Raw genomic sequence first — 21,175 nt, forward strand, 5'->3', positions numbered from 1 at the left:
CGTATTTACATTTGCTGAAGTTTCCATTGCCTGTTCACTGGTGCTCGCCACAAGTTAAGGAATGAATCACAACCAGGGCATGTGCAACGTCTCTGTCTCTCACTTTCCCTCTCTCCCTCGCTGCCTCTCCCTCCCTGACTCCCTTGCTTTTGCCATTTAACCCTCTCGCTTACAATCACTACTGTAGCTCCCTCTTCCACCCATGCTAGCAGACACTCACCCCGGCTGCCTGTCACTGAGTCATGGTGAAGAGGCTATTCCCTGTATTCGTTGTTGTCCAGATTTTTCGCCGTTTCCTCCCTGCGTGGGAGGGAGCAATCGTAACTAGACAATTTCCCTGCGGGAAATTTTGAAAGGGCCACGGGGGCTACTGCCGGAGTGTGTAAATTATGATGACATTCTTCAGACATTTCAAACAATTAATACTGTAACATTATGACATTATATATAAGGAGCACACCTACAACAAATGTTCCTTTTTCAAGTATTTATTTAAACAGCAACCTATGCCCTTTCAACCTCAAATGTATGGGAGACAAAGTCACAAAAAAAATATGAAAAGGGGTGCAGGCAGAGTAGAGTTAAGTGAGAGGGCAGTGATGATCTTCCACGTTGTCTGCGAATACACACACACACAAAAAACATGTCAGACACCAACATGAATAAAGTCAAGTTAAAGTCATCAAGATACAGTACAGTTATGTACTCATGGGTAAATGTCTCTTACTTTTCTTCTGCTGGCGTGCTGTCTTGATATGTGGTCCTCGTTTCCAAGATCTGTTGTCATCCTTCCTAAAATATTTCACACATTGTTCAGTAACAGTTATCGAAGTGTTCAAGCATTTATTCACCTAGATACACAGACACAACCTACATGTACCTACATTGTCATGACATCAATGACAATGCACGGCATGTAAATGTCCCTTACTTGTCGTCTGTTGGGTTGCTGTCTTTAGCTTTGGTCCTCTGAAGGTCTTCTTCCTGGATCTGTTGTCATCCTCTCTAGATTAATAAAGCACAAGTTACAGTTAGATCAAATCTTACTTGAGCATTTGATCACACTACAGTCAGTAAAACACACTGGAAAGTGTTGCTCACTCATCATCTGTTGGGATGTTTTATCCTCTGTGGAGTCCTCTGGAAATTTGCAGTGGTCCTCTTGCAATCTTCTGCCTGGATCTTTTGTTACTCTTACAGGAACATAAAAGGCAAAGGCATTAATAAGTTGCAGGTTTCAAAACATCATGTAAACATTTGATCACAAACTGTACAAAAAAATTGCAGTCAATTGAAACAAAATAATGAAATATCCCTCCCTTGTTGTTGTTGAGTTGTTGTTAGTGATGAGAGATCCTCTGCAGTCCTCTGGAGGTCTTCATCCTGGATCAGCTGTCATCTTTGGCATCTGCAGCTTCATTATTATGGCTTCCCCTCAGACATGCAGGCAGACGTGGCAGGAGGAGGTGTGGCAATAGTACAGGGCATTAAATACCTGAGTATTCATAAAGACAAAAACAAAGTTATTATAACAGACAATATTACATTGGACATTATTACAGTGGTTTTGTCACACAGTGGTAAAGACTACTCACTTGTCTGCTGGGTAGCACTGTCCTCAGCTGCGGTCCTCTGGAGGTCTTCCTTCTCGGTCTGTGGTCATTGTTCCTTTATAGACAAGCATCATTAAGTTACTTTGCATTTTAATCGTTTTAAGAGAAAGAGAAAGAGAGAGACTTACTTTCTGATGGAGGAGGTTGGCACCAGCAGCTTGGTCTGCATCTTCACAGTGGGAACTGATGTCATCCACTTGGGGAAAAAAAAAAAAAAGAAAGAAAAATGCAATTGGTCTAGTGCAACTTGGTCAACATTAACTTCATGTTTCACATCAAACTTAATCTTGTGTTTCCCTTTACCTGGTCCTCGGCCCTCCTCCACTGCTGTCCCTATTCAGTCTGCATCTTCTAGCTTTGAGGAAAGCTGCTGCAGCTGCAGCTTCCTGTCTTGAGCTCCCTGTCTTACATTTGAATACACTGGCACTGTCCTTCTCATCATCTCAATGTCTCAGATATTGCTGACCCCGTATAAATAAATAAAAAAAATAAATAAATACATACTTAAATAGATGAATAAATAGCTACATAAATAGTTGAATAAATAGATATAAACAGATACATTCATACATAAATAGATATATAAATAGATACACTTGACTTGAACTTGATTAGAATGAGCATCATCATATGACCTGACGATGTCCAGCCAACACATAACACCATGATTAGTGTGTAGAGTAACTCAAATTTGATACACTTAACAATTAAAATGAAGACAGCATGCACCCATGGACCCTGCTTGATGGGAACATGCTTAGACACAACATATATGTGAAAACAATTACACAAGCCATGAAACAAAATGCACCCAGATATATACAAGTGATTAGATGAAAAAAACATCCCAGAACAATGACACTTTTCGTAATTCATATAGATTGATGATTGTGACAAGTTAAATAAATAAATAAACAAGTTGAACACATATGCACCCAGAGATAGATTTTATAGACAGACTAAATGAAATGCACCCAGAATGATGACAGCATTGTTATGCACCCAGAGCCAGTAGATATAGTGAAATAAAAGCCAGAACTTGACTGGAAATAATAACATTAAATAAATAAAGTTAAAATGCACCCAATGTGCAATCACAGCATGATATGTGATTGATAAATAAATAACATCAAATAAATAAAGTTAAAATGCACCAAATGTGCAATCACAGCATAACTCCTGATAGATAAATAACATTAAATAAATAAAGTGAATATGCACCCAATGTGCAATCACAGCACTATTTGTGATAGATAGATAAATAAATAAATAAATACATACATAAATAGTTTAAATAGAACATGTACCCACAGATTGATTTTGTTCAGACAGACTAAATGAAATGCACCCAGAATGATGACAGCATTGTTATGCACCCAGAGACAGCCACTTTTTGTACCCAGAGCCAGTAGATGTAGTGAAATAAAAGCCAGAACTTGACTGGAAATAATAACATTAAATAAAGTTAAAATGCACCCAATGTGCAATCACAGCATGATATGTGATTGATAAATAAATAAACAACATCAAATACATAAAGTTAAAATGCACCAAATGTGCAATCACAGCATAACTCCTGATAGATAAATAACATTAAATAAATAAAGTTAAAATGCACACAATGTGCAATCACAGCACAATTTGTGATAGACAAATAAGTAAATATATAAATAGTTTAAATAGAACATGCACCCAGAGATTGATTTTTTCAGACAGACTAAATGAAATGCACCCAGAATGATGACAGCATTGTTATGCACCCAGAGACAGCCACTTTTTGCACCCAGAGCCAGTAGATATAGTAAAATAAAAGCCAGAACTTGACTGGAAATAATAACATTAAATAAATAAAGTTAAAATGCACCCAATGTGCAATCACAGCATGATATGTGATTGATAAATAAATAACATCGAATAAATAAAGTTAAAATGCACCAAATGTGCAATCACAGCATAACTCCTGATAGATAAATAACATTAAATAAATAAAGTGAAAATGCACCCAATGTGCAATCACAGCACTATTTGTGATAGATAAATAAATAAATACATACATAAATAGTTTAAAGAGAACATGTACCCACGGATTGATTTTGTTCAGACAGACTAAATGAAATGCACCCAGAATGATGACAGCATTGTTATGCACCCAGAGACAGCCACTTTTTGTACCCAGAGCCAGTAGATGTAGTGAAATAAAAGCCAGAACTTGACTGGAAATAATAACATTAAATAAAGTTAAAATGCACCCAATGTGCAATCACAGCATGATATGTGATTGATAAATAAATAAACAACATCAAATACATAAAGTTAAAATGCACCAAATGTGCAATCACAGCATAACTCCTGATGGATAAATAACATTAAATAAATAAAGTTAAAATGCACCCAATGTGCAATCACTGCACAATTTGTGATAGATAAATAAATACAATACAAATACATAAATAGTTCAAATAGAACATGCACCCAGAGATTGATTTTTTCAGACAGACTAAATGAAATGCACCCAGAATGATGACAGCATTGTTGTGTTAAAATAACATATTTGCACCCAGAGACAGCCATTTTTTGTACCCAGAGCCAGTAGGTATAGTGAGATAAAAACCAGCACTTGACTGGAATAAATAACATTAAATAAAGTTAAAATGCACCCAATGTGCAATCACAGCACAATTTGTGATTGACACATAAATAAATAAATAAATAAATAAATAAATAAACAAACAGTATAAATAGAGCACATCAAACAATTATGTGAAACTAAAATGTCATAAATTAACATTTCATTCAAAACATAATTAGCACATTTTTGGCAGAATGTGTTGGCTGGAGAGGCTATTAGCCAGTCAAAGTACAATAAGCTGGACTGTGATAACTGTAATACGTTTCTAGAACACCTGACTGAAGACATTTATCAGGATGTGAAATATAAATGTGATCAATCAAGGTGTTCTTCTCAGTTGTGGAGTCCGTGATCAACTGAGTGTAACCTCTGGACTGGAACAAATCTCTTATGCTTTTCTTTCCTTTTGTCAAGAGATCCTCATTAAAGTCCCCACAAACAACGATGGGCTCGTGATTAAGTACTTCCAGTGAGTCCAAGAGGCTTTTCATGTTTGGCAAAAATTTTCCCAAACTGAAATTTGGCGGTTTGTAAACAGTCGCCAATAGCACTTTGACTGGAGCCTCGATTTTCACAACAACAAACTCTAAATCAGTGACATCTTGCATGTATCTGCGAGGCTCTGCTTGAACATCGCCTCTACAGTAGACTGCAACTCCACCTCCATCTTTTTTTGCCATGTCCACACAGGTGTTGTATGACACCTGTCTGCTGCGTGTGAACATGTTGTATCCCTCCAGCTGGAAAACTGGGGACACAGAGGACCCTGACAGATGTGTCTCTGTGAGGCACAACACATCTGCAAGTCTGAGTTCATGATGTGCTTTCAGGTCCACAATGTGAGATGGAAGTCCTTGTGTGTTGTGGTGGATGATTGTCAAAGTCATTAGAGTTTGGTCCATTGATTTAAAAAGAGTCAACAGGGGTCTGGCACTCTGGAAAGATGCATGATTAATACTTTCCAGAGCTGTCTTGATTTCGGGGTCAGCATATATCTTTTTCTCATCAAAGTCTGTAATGGTGAGACCTTGAAGGGAAGTTGTGCGGCTCAGAGCAACATAAGCCATTCCTGGTTCGAAAACACGTTTGAGGCACACGACTGCCGATGCCATGGTCATGCCTTGCACTTTGTGGGCAGTACATGCAAAGGCCAACTTCATTGGAAACTGACGTCGAATGACTCCTTTCTTGCTCGTGCTCTCCTCAGATCTCTCGATGTACACCAAGTCGTCTGAGGGACCCAGGATCTTTTTACGGAACCTCTGTCCTGCTGTAGGATTGTCCAGCCGCAGCCCAATCAGCCTGGCGGCTTCCGGGCCATGTTCACTCATCACAATGTGTTTGATTGTTCCAAATGTCCCATTAACAATCCCATCCTCCACATCGAGATTCCTGGTCAACATAACGCGTACTCCTTGAGCAGCCATTATGTTGTCAGGCAAGTCTCTTTTGCTTCCTTTGAAGTTGTCAGCTAAGTTCATCATGCAGCCTGTTCTAGGGTCTTTTCTGTAGTCTTGGGCTGCAATCTTGACAACATCTTCGTTGAGGGCGTCTACAGTACTGGCATTGTGATTGTCAACTTCTTTGTTTGTGGCGTAGATGTGTAGCCCGTCTGCTGGACAATCCTTGCCATCAGCCACTGCCTGTGTGAGCAACTGCCTGTCTTCATCGCTCAGAGGATCTCTCTTTAGCTTCACTCGAAGGCGGTTCAGGAGTTCAGCAAAAGCTCGATCGTCTTTCTGTCTCATGATCTCTGTCAGGTTGACCATTGTGAAGTAATCCTTCCAGAGATCGAACTCATTCTCCTCATATACACACAGTGGCTTGGCTCTGCCGAGGGGTGGCAGTTGGTAAAAGTCGCCTACAGCGAGGACAGACATTCCTCCAAATGGTTTCCTGTTTCCTTTAATCTGCTGAAATCGCCAGTGGACGTAGGCAAACAGCTCTTTGGAAACCATCGATATCTCGTCGATGATAAGAATCTCGGCATTGGACAGTGCCGCTCTGACTTCGTCTAGTGCATTTCCAAGGCCCTGATATGGTGGCTTCAGGGTCCTTGGGAGCTTCAGGATGGAGTGCAATGTTTTGCCTGAGATGTTGAAGGCTGCTGTGCCAGTGAACGCAGTCAGCAGCACTGCAGGCTGGGACATGTCGGCCTTGTCCCGGAATCTGGGGAGCTCACGCAGAATCCTTGTTGCCTCCTGATGAATGCACTTGATGACGTGGGATTTGCCACAGCCAGCTCCTCCAGTCATGAAATAATAAAACGGGTCTGGATTGTGGCCCCAGACGCGTTTAAAGCACCACTGACGCACACTGTAGAATATCGATGCCTGTGTCTCGTTCAGACTCTGATACATCTTTCTCATGTAGTCTGGACTCAACTCTGGTGCGTCTATTATCGGCATGAAGCCCCTCCTATCGTTGTTGACTTCATAGTCGGGGATGTCTTCATTCTCTTCATGCTCTGTCTCCAAGGGTTCACGCTCGGCAAGACACTCCAAGCGGTCCAGTTCTACCTCGGGTGCAAAGGTGTTCCAAGCATTAAGAACTGGACCACACTGCTGAAACTGTTGGAGTGCTGCTTCGATGTTTTTGCCTCCTCCTTCATATCGTTTCTTGTTGGCGTCTACGATAGCTCTGACATCCATATCACCCCTTTTGGCACACTTGTAAAACTGTTCATAAGTGGGGTATTGTTCATCAGTCAGCTCATCATCAGATCTGTGTGGGAAATAAAGCTTTAGCAGCCGCCTGTAGAACTTCTCTGGTGTTTTCTTTTCTGAGAAGCGAGCAAATCTGATGATGGCTGGTTTGCCTACAGTTCTCTTCTGAATGAACCCTTTCTCATTTTGGAGACGAATGACACTTTTGCTTTCAGCTTGCTGGCCATACACTACCCTGAACTCTGATGCAAACTCAGCCAGACACATACCTTCGAACAGTCGTCCGACAGGTCGGTCTAAGTACTTTTCAGGCACTCCTGACATCCACACCTCCTCCGAACCTGGTTCCATGTTTTTGAGTCTGTTGATCGGGTGACTCATTTTCAGACCGTCCTCATCAGTCTGAAGGAACACAACGGAACGAGAGCACTTCTTCAGGGGTAAGCTGCAAGTGCGAGCTGCAGCTTCTTGAGCGCTGACCTCTCTGTGTTTTGCGTACGCCTGCATGATCTGCTTCATCTCATCGCGCTCATTGACTTTGGATTTTTTGACGTTTTTGATGACCGAGTTGAGGAATTCGGTCATCTCATGCTCTGGCTTGGAAACATAGGACATCATGTACATTATGCAGCTGAAGTCATCGACAACATACTGGATGTCCATGTTGGCGTTCCAGGCTCGTAGCAGGTCCGGATTGTAGTTGTTGATCCAACAATCATTTGGATCACGCTTCAGCATCACTACATAGCTGCTTGTCAGAGCGATGACGTGGTGCAGGTACTCTTGTTCTGTCATCTTGCATTGGCGGAGCATGTCTGACAAGCTGCTGAACCAGGTGTCTGGTTGCATGAGCAAGTCTCTTAGTGGCTGAAGCTTTGACTTGGCTTCCCTTTGCATCTTTGATAGCTGTCTCTTCTGCGCCTTCAATTGTGCAGCTGGATCTGGGTTTTCATCTGATTTGCTGTCTACACTGGGTGGCCTGGTGATAATTGTTTCTTCCATGGGCAGTTTAGGGAAGCCAAATCTGCAGGCAACATTACCTTTTTTGCATGATTTTGAATGTTTCCTGCTGTGTACCTGAACCTCGGATACAATTTTGTGAAGCTCTGGGTCTCTCTTGGGGTCAGGCATCTTGCACGATATGTACTTGTCGATGAATTTGGTGACGTGGATGTCAAGACTGTCTTCAAACCTGGGTGCATTTTTGATCCAAACCAGCATGTGAATGTGTGGGCTTCCTCTGGCTTGAAACTCCACACGGTAAAAGTAATCCTCTACTTCACCAATGGGCTTTGCTGGTGAGAGAATGAGGCTGGTCATCAGAGCGTCTACTCTCTTTTCAAACATGCGCATAACTGTGATGGGGTTGCTGCGCAAAACGTCACATTTGGCGTTCCAATCGAGCTCTGAAAAATCCCCTAGTTCCCCCTGCTGAGCTTTAATGACCTCCACAACTTCAGGCCATCTCATCTCAGCAGCGGAGAATGTTAGGAAGAATGTTGGTTTGCCAATCTGCCTGACCATTGCGTGGACATCTCTCAGTGTTTTCTCCCAATAAGCTGGAGTGCCTCTGAGGGGTTGCATGAATCGTGTTGCATCCTTGTTCATAATAAGTCTCTCCAGCTCTTCCTTGTCTTGCAGCATCAAGTTGGTAACTCTGCGGCCGTCCTTGGTTCTGGATTTTCCTTTGCGCATTTGAATAGACATACTGTTTGTGGCTAAGTGTGTCTCTGTGACAAACTGCGCAAAGAAAAGGTAGCTTTGGTCACTGGCAAACCGTGTATCTGCAGCAAATAGTCTAGCATTAAAGTACATGCTGGGGGACAGTTTGATGGTTCTGGCTTCATCTAAAGTGTTCTGTCCTGTTGGAAACTGCACAGGAAAGGCCATGGCTTCTAATTTTGGTATGGTGAAGAAACCTACTGGTTTGTTGCCTTGGGCGGGTGCAATACTGAAAATTCCATCACCATACGAAAGGATTTCCTGTGCAATATCTGGGGGTTGCATGCAGGTGTCCAGAGCCAGACCAGGTCTCAGCTCCTCCTTTTCTTTGTCTGCGTCCTTGTCGCTCTGCTCTGTCTGTGCTGCTGCACTGGACTGGTCTGGCTCATTTTGGCTGTTGAACACCTCCTCTAGATCTATGTCAGTCTCTATATTTTCCTCTGGGGTGCTGTGCTGCTCTGGCTGCGCAGCAACTGCAGTGTTGTGCTGTGAGTCCTCTTCGTCGGCTGACTCATCATCTTGTAGACTCTCATAAGTGGCACTGTCATCAATAGACACATTTTTGTACTCAGAATGTAGCTCTTTGAGTTTAGCCAGGCCAGCTAGCACATTCTTCATGTTGACGGTGTAGAAGTGCTGGTGTCCTTTGTATTTAATGCGTCTTTTTAGTTTTACTTGCAGTAGCTGTGCTTCAGTGTTGGGCCTTGGGAGACTGTTCACGACTGTTTCCATCTCTGATGGAACACACACAACAGCTCCGTGTACAGCCCTCTGCTGTCCTTTTGGCAGAGCAATTATTTTAGCAAAAGGCAGGATTTTAGCAATGAGCTGCCTTTCAAGCACATTAAGTATAGCCAATTCTGGGGGGACGGGTGCTAACTCCAGATCGTTTGCTACTGCAATGGGTGGCATTCTGCCTCTGCTCAGGTGGTTGTCACAGGTGTGGCAGATCCACTCCTGAAATCTCTCTTGTGGAACAGAGCAGGGGGAAGAGCAGTCATCACAGAAATGAACATAGTTTCCTGTCAAGCAGGCTGCTGCCATTTTAGCCCATTTGCTATATTTGCCTCTCTTGCATAGCTTGACCTGATTGGGAAACAGTGTTCTGTTACAGACTGTGCAAACGTATGTGGGTCCGTGTCTTATGGTTTCACGGAAGGACGCTATGGCTGCTTCCATCACAGGATCCATCGGGGGCTGGGGAGTTTCCTGGTGGTGGGTAAATATGTGTCTGTATTTTCTTCTAATGCTAAGTGCTCTTTGTAACTTGTGATGAATGCAAAAGGCAGCATTTGTGGACAGTTTCATTTTTCTCTTCTGGCTTACACGTTGAATGCAAGATAGTCTAAACTCTGGGTCATTATGATATTTGAAGTTCAGATTTAGCATCTTCTTTTGCTTGTAGCTCTGGTTGGATGCATAATGTGTTTTCATGTACATTTTCTGTCTGCTTCGGAAAGCAGGATCGGTCAGATACCTGTGAGTTACATTTTTCTTCTGTCTGCTTCGGAAAGCAGGATCGGTCAGGTACCTGTCAGTTACATTTTTCTTCTGTCTGCTTCGGAACGCAGGATCGGTCAGGTACCTGTCAGTTACATTTTTCTTCTGTCTGCTTCGGAACGCAGGATCGGTCAGGTACCTGTCAGTTACATTTTTCTTCTGTCTGCTTCGGAACGCAGGATCGGTCAGGTACCTGTCAGTTACATTTTTCTTCTGTCTGCTTCGGAACGCAGGATCGGTCAGGTACCTGTCAGTTACATTTTTCTTCTGTCTGCTTCGGAAAGCAGGATCGGTCAGGTACCTGTCAGTTATATTTTTCTTCTGTCTGTTTTGGAAAGCTGGATCTGAAAAGTACCTGTCAGTTATATTTTTCTTCTGTCTGTTTCGGAAAGCTGGATCTGACATGTACCTGTCAGTTATGTTTTTCTTCTTTTTGTTCCGTAAAGTTGGATCTGTCCTGTATTTTCCTTTGATCGTTTCCTTCTTTTTAGTTTGTACCTTAGGATCTGAATAATAGTGTTTAAAGGACAAAAGTCGTCGTTGATGATGACTTTCTTGGGCATATGTAGTTTTTGCAGCCTGAATTTTTTTCATTCTAAATTCTGGACAGCTGGCATACTTGTTTTTTTCATGTTCAGTGCTTGTTTTCCTCTTCTTTTGATAAGACAATGGTGCACGTTGGTCTTTGCTGGCACTTGCATTGCGCCTGGTTTTTTGTCGTTGCTCTTTACTCATCTTGGAGATACTTGCAGTTTTGGGGACAACTTGTGGGACTGCTGAGGAAATGCTGATGTGAGCTGTCAGAACCTCTGCTTGGGGTGTGCAGGGGAGAGTTTCAGACTGGGTGTCTTTGGTTGGGTCAGCTGAGTGTTGACAATGTTCACTGGAACCGACAGCATCAAATGAAATGGGCACAAATTCGTAGCTGGCATGAGCTCCACGATTTTTAAAAAGTTTGTGAAGGTGGTCAGCCAGGTCACTGAGCTCAGAGAAGGTCATCATGATTGCAGTTCCATAGTGGTTTGGTAAGCCTGCTGCATTTCTTGTGTGTGAATCAAATACTCCATACCTCCCTGATTTGTCACGGAAAACTGCAATGCACTCGGGAGTTATCATGATCAAAGCCTGGCTGACTTCTGCTGACAGACACTCTAGCTGTGTGGCAAGGGACTGCCCCCACTGCTCACTTCCTGGGCTGGGTGCTTGGGCTTTAAGGGGGCCGAGTCTGGCTAATGACATGTGGACATTGTACATATTTGTGTCTGTCAGCACTTGTTTTGGCATTTCCTCTAATGTCAGATGGTTACTTTGGAATTTTTTCTCCAGAATTAGCTGCTGTTTAATTCCAACATAGAGTGCGTCACCTTGTGCCATTACTTTGTCGAGGGCAGTCCTGTCGAACTGACTGCCCTCATTCTGGTAAGCAAGGAAAGTAAGGGACATGCAGGTGCACTGGTGATTTCTGGAGAATATTTTGTATCTCCTGTCATTCTGACTATGACTGGCCCTCACAGTTTCAACACGTTGATGTTCTGTCCTGGCTGTAACCTGAAATTATGATATAAAATGATTGTTACCATTAGCATTACTCTGTTTTACATAGATTAGCTTTATTTATTATTATTGTAGTGCTGGTAGTATATTTAATGTAATTTAATCCGACCACAAAAAGTAAAGTAAGGCTTTCTGTAACATTTAACCAGACCTTAAAGGGATAGTTCAGCTATTTTTGAAGTGGGGTCGTATGGTGTACAAATGGCCATTATGGATAATGACTGCAGTAGAAAGGCGTACCCCCCCCCCCCCCCAGTTTGCTTAAACATGCATCTGTCTCATATGAAGATAATTAAACAAAGGAATCTTCCACACAATGATCATTATTATTAGTAGTAGTGGTATTAGAGGGACACTACATGCTTGACTATAACCTTTCAATGTGAAATTATTACACATGTTTTATATAATTAAAAAGTGTTCCCGACACTGGTTTATATCAGTTAATACCATCATGGCTCCTTTCTATCACACAATTTTGCTTTATTATTGTGTAAAGTTTACATTTGAACTACATTTTTGCATTCTCTTTTCAACTGCCCATTGATAAAACATGTCATTCATTGTTTATTGTGCTTTTGAGTTGAAGTAAACCACACACAGACACACACACAAAGTTACTTTATTTAACCCCGGATGTACCCAGATGTAAAATGTCCTGCACGTGTGTCAGCTGGGGAGTAGAGAAACTTACTTCATTGGCTGGGGATCGAGACGTGGAGGGTGCATCAGAGATGAACCAGGGCCAAGCAGCTGATGAGGGAGTCGGTGTTTGGGGTGCCTATAACAAAAGATAATACCAATGAATCTTTACACATAAGGCAACATAATGGACTATACTGATACAAAAAAAGTTTACCAAATCAATTTGAATTACCCAATGGTATTTGTGAAATGCAAAGAAAGATAATGGTATCAGAGATTTAACATGGACCACAGTTTCATTTAGATGTGGCTCATTGTACTGTAAACATTTTTTGTGTGGACTGAAGAGGGAAGAAAATACCTTAGCTGGGGAGGCAGGATCGCAGCCTGCATCTGTAATGGTCCAGGATGGTCCAGCTGGTGAGGGGATGTTAATCCTGGCCATCTGAGAACACAGAGCAAAACATTTAGTAAAATGAAGACTTTGATGAGACTATACACTTTATTCAGGAGGAATAATATTTACCTTTGCTGCTGGTGAACAGCAGGGGGTTGCTGCATCACCCAAACTCCAGGACAACTTGGCTGGGGGTGATCCAGCCAGCTGTGGACACATGATAATAAACATATTAAACTTCACATGTCTCGGTGAACACACTGCTATGTGTGATTGTGTCTGTTGCAGCAGAGAGTAACACACGTTGTTCACTGAAGTTTGGGTGTGAGGGGGGTGTCCATCCTTGGTCCTGGACCGTCTCACTGCCACGGGGGATGCCGTCTGACAAACCAATTAAAACAAGATCACTTACACTAAACATAAATATAATTACACGAGATACTCACTGGGCATGTAAATTAGTTCATTTAAAAGCTAAATATTAGTGGTAGTATTATTACAGCTACATTTGGAAAACATAAGCATGTCTCGATCTCGTCTAAATCGATAGATACAATTTCAATCATGCAAGTAACCTCTTGTGCTGAAGAAGAGCTGTGCAGACAATTGAAAAAACAAAACAAAACAAACAACCATAGAAAAAAACAACACAAACATACCATCTGAGCCAAAGCAGCTGGGCTGGCAGGGGCCTCCTCCTCTGAACCCCAGGACAACCTGGATGGGGGTGATCCAACCAGCTGTTGACACATGAGAACAAATATATTAAAACTCAGACAGAGCACACAGTTTAGTAATGTCTCTGTGAAGACACTGTAATCTGTAAACATTCTGAGTGTATGTCAGTTGTGGTAAAATGTAGCATACGTCATGCACTGGAGATCGGTGGCTGTGGGGGGGGCGGTCCGTGGTCCTACGGCGTCTGGCTGCTGCTGAGGAGGCCACCTGCACCAACAAATAAAACACAACACCAATTAAACCTAAATCATGTTAAAATTATGTACATCTGTTCAAAATGTATTACTAATATTAATAGTATTGTGATTATTACTATAAAATGTACGCAGTGCTGACTGTTCAGAAATCAGGCAAAACTTTATAATACAGCCAAGAATAGATATTAGACAATTACCCTCTTGAACTTTGGAGGAGGCTTGCAGTCCGTGAGGCAAGACAGGTGAGATGGAGAGACATCCTCCATAGCACGCAGGACTGTGCTACTGAACCAGACTGGGTTCAGTGGAAGGAAGCACTCCTTCTCCTGTGAAAGAAAAACACAAAGAACAATGAAGATTTAAATAGTAAGTTTAAAAGTTTAAATAGTAACCAATAAACACGTCCTAAGAAAAAATAGCATATAGCAATATAACACACCAGCTGCTGAGCCATCCTGGTCTGGGCTGAACCCTGGGACTGTGAGGGTTCACCAGGCTGGCTCTTCTGGAATGAAAAAAAGCAGAGTCATATTGGATTAAACAAAAAAGCAGAGTTATATTGGATTAAACAAATAGATGCTTTTTAATTACTTCAGAATCACTTCAGAAAAATGTACAAACATATTACACTGTAATAATTACCTTGCCGCCCTGACCAGCAAGCCTCCACTCAAAGGGGTCAGGGGACGGTGGAGCAGGGACCTCTCCCCTCACTACCAGCTTAGGAGAGACTTTCCTAAGAGGCTGAGAAGGCCTGGGAGAGACCCGGGGCGTTGGAGATGGTGTCTCCAGTTGCTGCTTGGTAGCAGACCACAGCAACTGCACGAGGATCCCCATCCCCTCACGATCGCTCAGATGGACCTGCAAAATGACATTTCATGTCCATTTGGAGACAAACTTTGACTCTCCACTGCACTGAGCATTTCATATCAACACACAAGACATGCAAATTTGATTTTTTTATTTCAGACACAGATATTCTACTTACACCATCTCTGCTCCACAGCTCCAGGCGTGTAAGGGGGAAGTGGTCCACTGTAGAGAAGTACCTCACACCTAAAAGTATTTAAAAAAATTTAAAAATTAAATGAATAACAGTCATTATAGTGTCCATATATGTATTATGACTTTTAATTCATAATATATCTTAACATATATTTTAAGTACATTTCTTTTCATTTTTTATCCTCTTCTACTATTTTTTCTCACCAAAGATGATATTTTTTTACATACCCATACAAGCTGCCACCCGGTGGTATTCCTGTCGAAGGAGGTCCTGGTAAGACTCCTCGACAGTCAGGCGGGGAGGGAAGTCGACCACGAAAACCTGTGGAAAACAAAACATGATTGTTACCAAATGACATTTTCATTCAAAATCATACGCATGTTACAATAAATACGCATTATCTTAAAAAATCTCATACATTTAATCTAATTACAGTAGTCACTATACTTCAACTAATAAGAATCCAGAACAAGCAAGAGATAAAACAAAGCGTACCTTCGACCAGCGGCTCCTCACAGCAGTGAGGAGCTTAGCGTAATCGACGGCAGCCTCGTCGATGGTCCTGCTGGTGGTCAGGTTGTTGCTGGGAGCCACCACACAAACAGCCTCAGGGATCCGAGGAAGCACAGCGTGTAGCACCTCGGTCCGCAGCTGAGAGGCAGAGGCCCCCGGGGTCGACATGACACCAAAGGAAAAGCTTCCCTCTGGCATCGCGACCAAACCATCTACAATGGCTCGTAGATGGGAGTCTCCGACAATCAGAACAAACTGCAACAACAAAGATAATTTCTTTAGCATGAAAGTCCTTAATTCCTCTCAAAATCAACTATTTCCTTTCTAAACTGGACAATAATCATACCTTCTTGTCAGGAGTCTCAGGTGGGATGGCCAATTTGTGGCTGCGCCCAGTGAAGGGGGACATTGGCCATCTCTGCACCCGGTGGCGGTAACCAGTACCGCTGCCTGTTTATAAAAAGACAAAACAGATAAAAGGTAAAAAATAATGCAGGAAATCCAACCAACAAATGTCTTGACAACAGCCATTCTTTTCTATGAGTTAAAAAAAGCACACGTAAGAAAACCAGTTTAAAAACTCTCAATATACCAAAAATAAATACATAAGATTAATTAATGATTAATTATTAATTTACAGATCATTTAAGGATAAAGCAGGTGGATACTCACGTGCACGAAAATCGGCACGCACATCATCCGGGCTCCAGAACGGTCTGGTTGGTGGTGACGATCCAACCAACTGATGACAGATAAAATAAACACTTTTAACCTCAGACAATGTCTCAGTGTAGAAACCATGTGTATGTGTGTGAGGGTTGTGGTAGGAACATACGTTGCTGACTGGAGCTCGGGAGCAGGGGGGGTGGGTCTGCCTGGTCCTGGACCCTCTACCTGACGGGTTGGGCTCTCTGGACTCTCCGGCTGGGGGGGACACCCTCTGGACAGTCTAATGAAACATTAACACCAAATAAATTTAAGTCATGGCAGTTAAATACTAACTCACCAGTTAAGAAGAAAGTGATAACATTTCAACAGTTATTCTCATGCTAACAGTTGTCACTATAACAGAGAAGCTTATCTACTGTGTAAGTACCTTCAGGGGGGGACTGGATGGACTCAGCTCCTCCAGGTTGAGCTTCCTCCATCGCAGCTTCGCCGCCGTTGAACGCCTTCCCTTCCTCGGCATCCTGCTGGAGTAAACTTGTAGACAAAAAGAGAAAAAAAACTACTTCCCAAAAATTAATAAATTCAAAGTAATTTGTTCTCAGTAAAAATATATTAATCTTCTGAAATTTTCGTTAATCTACAATGTAAGCAGATCCAATCTAACCTATCTAACTAACCTAAACCTAACCTAAACCTAAACCTACCTTATCTAAACTAAAGTATCTAATCTAAAGTAATCTAAGTATCAAATCTAAAGTACTCTAATCTAAGATATCCTTATGTAATATATGTAAAGTGTGCAAGAGATTTGAGGATAGAAGAGAGAAGTAGATTTAGTAAGGAAGAAATGTGTGATGATGTTGTGTGTGATGAGATGAAGCTGCTCCGGGAATCCTGAAGACGATGAAGACAAGCGCTCAGAAAACCTTCGACCGTGATCAAAGAGAAACTACAATGAAAAGAAAAACTTCCTTCAGTTACTTTCAGTCAGTGTTAGCAACAAGCTAACAGCATAATAGACATTACTTTTCATTGTGTGTGTGTTAGTGTGTGAGAGAGCACAGAGCAGTGCCTGCTGCCATTTATCAGTAAAATATTTTTTTCCCAAGCTAAAATATTTTTTTCCCCAGGACAGAGAATTCCTATAACACCATGAACATATACTCTCAATTAAAAATAAAGCTATTAACTTACATGTGGTTAGATAGATAGATAGATAGATAGATAGATAGATAGATAGATAGATAGATAGATAGCTTTTAACTTAGCTTAAAGTATATGTATGAAAAAGGCAGTTAGAGGCATTAGCTTTTAGCTCAACTTGATATTCTTGTCTAAAAACGAACAGACTGTAAATGTTTCAAATACATTTTTATGTAGTTAGACAGACAGATATATGAATAACTTTTACACACAGGCTTTTAGCTCAGCTTATATTCTTGTACAAAAACGGACTGACTGTCAAAATGTAACCTATTCTTACCCAAAATCATAAAACAGTAATGACTCTATCTTCAATAATATCATTTATGCTAACGATTTATGCATGCTAGCGCTTATTAGCTACCACAATTGAAGAGACAAAAGATCCGTACTCTTACCTCTGACTTGATCAAAAGGGACGAGTGGGAGGAGTAGTTTTATTTTATATCCCGTCCAAAAATAAGTGTCCAATCAGAGTCCTCCTGATCCGTATCCTTGATTTACTGTCAAATCAGATGGCTGACATTTCCGCACACATTGTTGTCAAGCAAAAAATAATTCGCGGGCAACGTGATCACGTGAACAGTCGAGATTTACTATCAAATCAGATGACTGATATCTTGTTGTCAGGCAAAAAATAATTCGCGGGCTACATGATCACGTAAACAGACACGCGTACACATGCGCACACACTGTTGCTAATGCGCACAAAAAGACACACGCGCATGCCCGCACGCACACACATTCTAAACCGCGCACAAAGACACAAAGACACACACACACACACACACACACACACACACACGGCCGACCTACACACATGAAGGCGCAGCAGGCAACGCACATACACACAAACTGTAACGCGCACACAAAGACACGCACACGCTTACTCACTGCGACAGAAGAGACTCTAAGGGGCGTCCGGATAGTCGCGTAATTACGGCACTGCGCTTTGCAGAAGGGACAACGCGCTGCGCCGTAATTACGGGCCAACGCGCAGCGCCGTAACTATGCACCTCCCGTTTCCTTTCATTCTTCCCCGTCCGTATCAATAAAGGCAAAAAAAAAAAAAAAAAGGCCTTTGAACATAACTGTATTTATTGTATATTTTTTGTATTCTTTTTTATTTATTTATTTATTTATTTTCATTATTTTTTAACTGAGCTTTATTTCATTGTACAATGGAACATTATTGCAATGACAAAATGTTTTCCTGATTCCTGATTTTGTCCTGATCTTGAACAAGCCCTTCTTAGAGTGTCCGTTTTGTTTTGTTTTTTTTTTTAAACTCATTGAATAAGTCAGTTGAGGCTACGTCCTGCCAGCGTTCATTGCTCAGCGCTGCATCACTAAAAAAACACTCAGACTATGTATTCTGCAATTGGTAGTTAACTACTTAGGTCGCTGACCTTAACTACTAATGTCAGTGTTCTGTACTTTCTGTCTGTGTTCTGTGCATCGCAATGAACACTGTCAGCTCAGCACTGCATCCCTAAGAACAAAAATCATGCAGAATATGTATTGAGCTATTGGTAGTTCAGTGTTCAGTGCTTCACATTGCTGCACTCAAACACACACATCTCAGCTGTTTGTGTTAGTAAACACCACAGACAACACTGCATGAGATCCTTGTAAATGCTATAGAGGTCTACTGGGCCACATTTGAGGATTTTAACCCTGGTTACATGTGTGTTGGCATTTGTGTGTGTCTGTGTGTGTGTGTGTGTGTATCTTTTATCACACGAAGCTTCATATGTGTGTTTGGGTGTGTGGCAGAGGAGTGCTCAGACAAGTACTGAGGCTTAGAGGTTGTCACGGCAACTTGAGCTGGTTGCCATTGATGATAGGGGCCCACCAGGCAGACAGACAGGGGCAGACAGAAAAGCAGAGAAAAAGAGCCATTTTCTGCCTCTGCACTGCTCTCACATTTGGGCTTATCCTGAGAGAACGGTAGCTCCTATCAGAAAAAAACACAGAATATCAGAAAAAAACACAGACCATCATTGCTGTAAGGACTTTCTGAACGCTTCGGTGTAATTTTCGTGTTTCTACAGCAAATATTGTGGACACAGTCACAAGTTGAAAACAGGGCTCATTTCTGCTTCTCTCAGAAAATCTTTGTATTGGAGTCAATGGGGAGCAGAGACAGATGTGGCTGCGCTTAGAGGTTGCTAATTCAAATTCTGTAGGACATTTTTATCGGCTCTCTCCCACTCTCGCGGTGATATCACCCACTCCAGCCTCTAACAGTCCACGCAATCCACGCCCATAGAAATCGGAGAATTTCTCCAAAAACGCTCATGGTCATTGATGAGGGATTACTCAAAAACGATATGAGCGATCAAAACGTAGCTTCATACACTAATAGACAAGACTTGTATCTACAATTTAAAGTTTAAATGGAGTCTCTAGGTGAAAGTATGCCGGAGCAGTAGCCAGTAGAAAAAGTGCAATAATTTTTTCATTTTTCGACCTCCTCCCATTCATTTCTTATGGGAAATTTATCTCAGTTTTTCGCGACTTACGTCGCGAAAAACTGAGATAAATTTAAGATGAGCCTCAAAGGTTGCCACAGCAACTTGAGAGGCCCTCCCAATCATGCTCTATGAGACACAGCTGCGCACGCACACACACGCCCCCTCTCAGCACTCAGGCACACATGCACTCAGAGAGAGAAAAAGAGACCGTGGCCGGGCTTAGAGGCTGCTAATTCAAATTCTGTAAGTCTCACACATTTTTCCAGCACATTGTGAGAGAGAGGACAAGTTTGTCTGCAACTGTGGAAAAAATCATGCCTGTAGTGTGTAAACTGTGGCCGGGAGGAGCCTGGAAAGACAGAAAATCTGGAGTTTTTTTTAGGCTCTCTGCCACTGAGGCCCAGTGGTTGTCATGGCAATTTGGCTTGGTTGCCCATGACGATAGGGGCAGACAGAGAGGGGCGACAGAAAAGCGGAGAAAACGAGCGATTTTCTGCCTCTGCACTCCTCTCACATTTGGGCTTCTCCTGAGAGAACGGTAGCCCCTATCAGAAAAACAAAGACACCGTGAGCGCCTTGAGGACTTCCTGAACGATTTGGTGTAATTTTGTGTTTCTACAGAGTATTTTGTGGACACAGTCGCGAGTTGAAAACGGGGCTCCTTTCTGCTCTCTCCGAAAATCTTTGTATTGGAGTGCATGGAGAGCAGAGACAGACGTGGCCGCGCTTAGAGGCTGCTAATTCAAATTCTGTTTGTCTCACAGATTTTTCGAGCACATTGTGAGAGAGAGGACAAGTTTGTCTACAACTGTGGAAAAAATCATGCCTGTAGAGTGTAAACTGTGGCCGGGAGGAGCGTGGAAAGAGCAAAAACCTAGTCGTTTTTAATCGGCTCTCTCCCACTCTAGCGATGATGTCACCCACTCTAGCCTCTAACTGTCCACGCAATACACACCCATTGAAATCTGAGAATTTCTCCAAAAACGCTCATGGTCATTGATGAGGGATTATTCAAAAACTACACGAGTTATCAAAACGTGGCTTAATACAGCAATAGACAAGACTTGTGTCTACAATTTAAAGTTTAAATGGAGTCTCTAGGTGAAAGTATGCCGGAGCAGTAGCCAGTAGAAAAAGTGCGACAATTTTTACGGCCTCCCATTCATTTCTTATGGGAAATTTATCGCAGTTTTTCGCGACTTACGTCGCGAAAAACTGCGATAAATTTAAGAAAAATAATAGCATAGCGATCCCGATCGAGACGCACGTTTTGATATAACATTTGCGTGGGTGCTCCCAAAACTGTAGGAGGAGTAGCGAATCGAAAAACGTCCGGAAGAGGAAGAATAATAATAATAATAATAATAATAACTAGACAATTTCCCTGCGGGAAATTTTGAAAGGGCCACGGGGTCTACTGCCCGACCGCGTACATATACATTACATTATATGCCCATATGTCTGTTTATTTCCATATGGGAGCATGAGAGAGAAGTGCTCACAGAGGTACTGAGCCTCAGAGGTTGCCACAGCAACTTCAGAGCCCCTCCCAATCATGCTCTATGAGACACAGCTGCGCACGCACACACACGCCCCCTCTCAGCACTCAGGCACACATGCACTCAGAGAGAGAAAAAGAGACAGAG

The 21,175-nt window shown here is 42.1% G+C and overlaps 2 protein-coding genes across 2 annotated transcripts in view; one reads left to right on the top strand and one right to left on the bottom strand.

Annotated features, from left to right (window-relative positions):
- The window catches only part of LOC143324046 (nuclear factor of activated T-cells, cytoplasmic 1-like), a 100,292-nt gene that overhangs the window by 20,868 nt on the left and 58,249 nt on the right, over positions 1-21,175 (top strand). The window lies entirely within an intron of this gene.
- LOC143324274 (uncharacterized) lies at positions 480-18,111 on the bottom strand. Its single transcript, XM_076736629.1, has 22 exons — positions 16,277-18,111; positions 16,016-16,129; positions 15,853-15,922; positions 15,527-15,630; positions 15,163-15,435; positions 14,895-14,988; positions 14,650-14,717; positions 14,304-14,522; positions 14,101-14,166; positions 13,859-13,987; positions 13,594-13,671; positions 13,386-13,466; positions 13,030-13,107; positions 12,856-12,933; positions 12,691-12,774; positions 12,379-12,465; positions 1,742-1,809; positions 1,596-1,668; positions 1,102-1,495; positions 932-1,005; positions 728-792; positions 480-616 (listed from the first exon to the last, which is right to left on the bottom strand). Exons 1-19 carry the CDS (start codon positions 16,367-16,369, stop codon positions 1,436-1,438), a joined length of 1,917 nt encoding a protein of 638 aa, XP_076592744.1. The 5' UTR covers positions 16,370-18,111; the 3' UTR covers positions 480-616; positions 728-792; positions 932-1,005; positions 1,102-1,435.

The sequence above is a fragment of the Chaetodon auriga genome, chromosome 8, assembly GCF_051107435.1.
Source record: "Chaetodon auriga isolate fChaAug3 chromosome 8, fChaAug3.hap1, whole genome shotgun sequence".
Taxonomy (NCBI): domain Eukaryota; kingdom Metazoa; phylum Chordata; class Actinopteri; order Chaetodontiformes; family Chaetodontidae; genus Chaetodon; species Chaetodon auriga.